This window comes from Cebus imitator, unplaced genomic scaffold (assembly GCF_001604975.1).
Source record: "Cebus imitator isolate Cc_AM_T3 unplaced genomic scaffold, Cebus_imitator-1.0 Scaffold177, whole genome shotgun sequence".
In the NCBI taxonomy this organism is placed as follows: domain Eukaryota; kingdom Metazoa; phylum Chordata; class Mammalia; order Primates; family Cebidae; genus Cebus; species Cebus imitator.
In genome coordinates, this window is record NW_016107492.1 from 2,395,729 (window position 1) to 2,401,728 (window position 6,000).

At 42.4% G+C, this 6,000-nt stretch overlaps 1 protein-coding gene across 1 annotated transcript in view; it reads right to left on the reverse strand.

Annotated features, from left to right (window-relative positions):
• The window catches only part of AFF1 (AF4/FMR2 family member 1), a 202,108-nt gene that overhangs the window by 44,698 nt on the left and 151,410 nt on the right, over nt 1-6,000 (reverse strand). The window contains exon 7 of the mRNA XM_037744515.1: nt 2,315-2,460. Within this exon, the coding sequence (XP_037600443.1) occupies nt 2,315-2,460 (146 nt within the window). The remainder of the gene's footprint in view (nt 1-2,314; nt 2,461-6,000) is intronic.

Genomic DNA, 6,000 nt, shown 5'->3' on the forward strand with positions numbered 1-6,000 from the left:
CCAGCTGCCTTTCTTCCTTTACCCACAGTCCACAGACACAGTGACTTCCCCACTTTGGTGCAACTGCTCCAACCACTGTACTCCTGGGAGAGCTCCTCCTCTCTATGCTTACAGTCAATTGGGATGCCCAGGCTTTAATGCCCCTTCCTGGCTGCCCCAAAGACAATGGTCAAGGTCTTTTAGGTCTACAGGGCTTGACAACCAACCATCACAAAGAAATACCCCATGTAAAACCCTGGGGAGATTACAGCGCTTCTACAGAATTCTTACAGTTGTGGTCCTTGATCTGCAGATTCTACTCCCTACCAGCCCTCAACTGGTTTAATAAACCTCCTCCTTCCTTAAATGTAATCCACATCAGTGACCTGAGAATCTTAAAATCAGCAGCCAGTAAAATTTCCAGAGAGATAACGGGAGTATGCTGGTATGTGTGCTGGTAATCCATCTATTCAGGATGCTGTGGCTGGAGGATCACTTGAGCTCAGCAGTTTAAGACAAGCCTGGACAACATAGCAAGACCCTGTCTTTAAAAATATGTTAAAACATACTCAGTAAAAGTGTAAAAGTAACAAAAGAAAAGCTGAAAGAGAAAAGGGAAGGGGAGCCATCACAGTGGGCTGTGCCTGTAGTCCTAGCTACTCAGGAGGCTGAGGCAGGAGAACTATTTGAGCCCACAAGTTTGAGGCTGCAGTGTGCTATTTGGGCTTGTGAATAGCCACTGCACTCCATCCTAGGCAACACAGCAATCGTGTCTCCAAAAATAAAGAAAAGGAAAAAAAAGAAGCTAAGTGTGGAAGCTCATACCTGTCATTCCAGCACTTTGGGAAGCTAAAGCAGGAGGGCTGCTTTAGCCCAGGAGTTGGAGACTAGCCTGGGCAACACAGGGAGGCCCAATCTCTACCACAAACAAACAAAAAAACAAAAAACTGGGAGTGCCCTGTAGTCCACTGTACTCCGGCCTGGGAGACAGAGCAAGACCCTGTTTCAAAACAAAACAAAACAAATAACTGACAAAAGGTAACATTTACTTTCGCAGCAAAAGGCATTAAAAACAACAACCAAACAAACCTCATCATCTACCAGTACCACAAATAAAATAGTCTTTTACCACAGGCATAATACCCATCTTTCAGACCAAAAAAACACCTTATCTTGTTCCTTTTTCCCCTCATTTAGCTATGGTGAAATGAAAACAAAGCACATCAAGGAATTGGCACTTGGAAAACAATCACTTAACCCAGTTTCACATTTAGTCACGGCAAGAAGACAGAATAACCTCTTCAGCTCAGTATTTGGTTCTTAAAAGCTGGAGCTTAAACTCCTGGGCCACCTGAAATCCTGAGACTAGCAACACAGAGATAGTGACAGATCAGATAATGAAGGAAAGCATCCTCACTTAGTCCCTACGACCATGTCTTGTCATAGGAAAATAAATAACAGTTAAACACCATCAAGAAATGACAAATTGGGTCAAAAATGCCAATTTAAAAATCTTTAATATGCAATCTAAAATGTTCCAAAAACCCAAAATATATTTGAACTTACTGGCCTTAATAAAGAATAGCTGGGCAATAAGATTAGCTCTTCATTGGTAAATTAGGCCAAAAAAGGGCAGAAAATCTTCAATTGTGTGCATCCCCCAAATCTTGTTTCCAACAGCTAAGGCTATTTAAGACTGACGTTTTAAAAGCCAAGGCCTTCTATTTTCATAGTTAACGTGTAAATAATGGCTCAAAAACCTTTTTTTCACCTCAAGAAGACCCTTTAGCAAACTCTCCAATGCTACACAGGCCTTCAATAGGGAAACTTAATCCAAATATTAGGTCGAGCATGGTGGCTCACGCCTGTAATCCCAACACTTTGGGTGGCCAAGGCAGGCGGATCACTTGAGGTCAGGAATCTGAGACCAGCCTGGCCAACGTGATGAAACACTGCCTCTACTAAAAATACAAAAATTAGTCGAGCATGGTGACAGGCACCTATAGTCCCAGCTACTCTGAGTAGCTGGCTGACACGTGAGAATCGCTTGAACCCGGGAGACAGAAGTTGCAGTGAGCCGAACCCGGGAGACAGAAGTTGCAGTGAGCCGAGACAGCGCTACTGCACTCTACCCTGGGTGACAGAGTAAAAACTCTGTCTCAGAAAAAACAAACAAACAAAAATTAACGTGAGCCCTCTCTTCCCTTTACAATGCAGCAGTATCTTATTAATGTCATTACATAAAAGCAGGAAAAAAATATCTAAGCCATACATTATATGAGACATTATAATTTCATACTACAAATTTTTAATAAACAAAAAGCATTTTACTTACGACGATGTTCCTTGCTGAGAATTTGCATGGGTTTTTGAAGATGTATCATATTGTTCTGTGGGGAAGGGAAACATTATCAGAGCAACAAAATGACACATATTTACAGGATCATTAGTTGTAAGTTCTTTTTTGTCCCTCCCCACTTTTTACCTAAACACACTGCACACTTGGTACAATCTCACCATTATAAGATGACATATATGTTACTTCTAGAGAGAAGGCTTGTTCAGAATCAAGAAACTCTCAATAGGCCAAAAACACTTTGAAAAGCAATATTTGCAGTATACCCTACCTATGATGCCAGGAATTTTCCTACGTGTTAGAAGATCTCCCTGTCCTTGACAGGGTGGACACCCACATGGAAGGAGTCTGCCAGGGCTACACTCCCAGTGCCCTGGCCCCCAAGTGACTTGACACAGATATCAGTGATTTGTTATCACTCCCTTTTGACAGCCCAGTCCTAGGTGCTCTCCCTCCCACCTGTCCTTTGTTATTTAACTCCCCACCTGCAATTCATTCATTCAGCAGCTATTTATAGACTGCCTCATAGAGACCAACATGTTTAAGGCATTTGGCCCTGTCCTCAAAGAGCACACAGTTGACTGAGGGACATGAAACGGGCCCATGAATTATCTGTAATCCTAGGCAGTGTGAGATGAAGTACACAGGTCAATCACATAAATTAGCTGCCCTGGGAATCCACAGTATGGTTGCTCTCTTGTTAATGCCAAAGAAGGCAAATTCAAGAAAGAACAAAATGAACTGTGTTACAAAGGACAGCCAAGATTCTGGCAGAGTGATGCTGGCAAGAGAGAGGAAGGTGGGAGCAAACATGAAGAGAGGGTCTGAGTTTGGAAAGAGCAGGGCTGAGGTGCAGAATCTGTGCTGGACAGCGCTGAAGCAGGTGGAAGCAGAAATTATGACTGTATTTGCTGGGCAATAAGACACATCAATGATCTAAACAGGAACATGACACAGTGATTCCTCAGAAGGATTACTCTGGTAGTGCTACCTAACATAACTTAGAAGGGAGCAGGAAATGTTACATGTGGAGGCAGCTGCATTTGTCTAGACATGAGGTAATAGGGACCTGAAACAGAATTGGAAGTGAAAAAGAAACATGGGTACCTTTTACGCAGGGTTGAATGACATATCCCACAAATGTCATGTGGAGACCCTTGGATATTTGCAATTAGTCACTTTACCCTCATGGTGGCAGCAGCTCTCATATGATGTTTTCAAATAGCCTCCCCTAGGTCTAGAAAGCTAGGACCAAGACTCCAAATGAGAGGGGCAAAGGCCCCTCTTCTGACCCTTCACAGGGACTCCACACGATCATTTTGACTGGGTTCTAAATTCCACAGGGTCTGGTTATGTTTTGCAATTGTGGACATATAACATTAGGGCATCCAAGTAAAATCCCCATACTTTCCCTCCCCACGGACTCTAAAACCTATGTACCAGTACCGTAAGATCAGTGTTGAAGAAACCAGAGTTGACTTGCTGGGCATACTTTAAGAAATGTGCGTCTTCTCTTCACTGAAAGCTATATCCATCCATACCCCATCATCCTCTTCTTCCAACATACAACAAACTAGATTCCTCTTTTTCAGGCCACAAAGACCACATTCTCACAAAGATAAGTAAGGCTCCCAGAATAGCAGAAGAAAGTGACAGCAGCGTGAAAGATCTGGGGGTATGCAGCTGGTGAGCCAGGACCTCCAGGAGGCCCACCAGTGGTTGTACAATTTCTCATTAGAGTAATGAGGAACTGACCCACACTACTGCACAGGGCAAGGGGATAAACCATCCCAGGGCAAGAGGATGATCCATCCCTGGCCAAGAAATTGCTTGTCTGTTCATCTTCAACTATACTTTGCTAAAAGGGGAAATCAAATGGTTTAATGGACTAAAGGTTCTTTCTAAACCATGAGTTAGCAACAAAGCAAACCATGAGCAACCCCACAGACGACATACCACCGCATGGCCAGTAGCCCAAGAAGACCGAAGGTGGGGGCGGAGTGGCGCCGAGAGGTACACAGCAACCCCATCCACGGCTGAGCTAGCGTTCTGCCTTCAGACCTGTGCACACTCCACTGGTCTGGGCCAGCTGCCAAGACGTTGAGAAAAAAAGACTTTCCAATCTCCCCAAGCAGCCATCCATTTCCGTGAATTTTACCTGGCTACTCATACGATACTGTAGTAGCAAAAGAGTCAGGTTTCTCTGCATTTGGGGGAAAATTTAGTTATGACTTCTTTGCAAGATCTTACTCATTATCTCTAGAGCAGGGAACAGCAAATTTTACCTACAGAGGCCAGACAATAAATATTTTAGGTTTTCTGTGCTATACTTTGTAGAATAATAAATGACTGGGTAGCTATGTCCCAATAAAATTTTATTTAGAGAAACTAGTGGCAGGGCAGATTTAACCTTCAGGCTGTAGTTTCCTCACCTCTGTTGTAGAGAAAGGATATTCTATTTCTTGCTTTTCTAATACTTTTGCCCTCTCCTCACATCCTTGCAATTCAAACAACATTAAAAAAATTGAGGGAAAATAATGAGGTGGGCAGATTTGAAGGAAAAATCATCTAAGCTCTCCTCTCCTAACATGCATATACACCTCTATACCCTACTTTTGGTTTCCCCATCATTTGAAAACTATTATTTCATAACTTTGGCAATTACCACATCCTGCTGCATGTTATCACCACCTGTGTAAGTGTCTTATTATTCTTACCTTTATTTTGTTTGTTTGTTTATTTCTTTTTGAGATGGAGTCTTGCTCTGTTGCCCAGGCTGGAGTGGAGTGGTACAATCTCAGCTCACTACAACCTCCGCCTCCCAGGTTTAAGCCATTCTCCTGCCTCAGCATCCCATGTAGCTGGGATTATAGGCACGCACCACCACATCCAGCTAATTTTTGTATTTTCAGGAGAGACAGGGTTTTACCATGTTGGTCAGACTGGTCTCGAACTCCTGATCTCAAGTGATCCACTCATAGCCTCCCAAAGTGCTGGGATTACAGGCATGAGCCACCATGCCTCACACCCCTCACCATATTTTCATGAACTAAATGATTATAAATACTCTACTCAATTTTATTTACTTTCCTATTTAATTATTTGAGACAGGGTCTTACTGTACTGCCCAAGGTGATATCAAACTCCTGAGTTCAAGCAATCCTCCTGCCTCAGCCTCCCAAGCAGCTGGGAGTACAGGTGCATACCACCACAACTGGCTTATCCTAGTCTGTAAGGCTTCAGCCTTGCAAAAAGCACACAAAGAATTTATTGATCTGAGGGGTTACTACTGAAGAGAAAGGCTGGATCCAGTTAGTGTTCTTCTATTTCCCTCCAAGTTCTCAAGTATTTACAATCCATGAAAAGGGACTGAAAAAGAATTACATGGCAAATAAATATAGTGGGGCTAGACAAACTGTATGTTATATTCCTTACAAAAATTTCTAAGTTTTGTTTTTTACCATATAAGAATCACAAACCCCAATCTATTGTTGTATACAATTCCTAGCTCTGAGGGTCACATTTGATACAGCTACTATGTGTCAGTAATACCACCTTAATTTGTTTAGTATACCACTGAAACATCTTTATTAACTCTTTGCAACAATTTTTTTTTTTTTTTTTTTTTTTTTCTCAGTATTAGCACAACTATAGAAAATCAATAC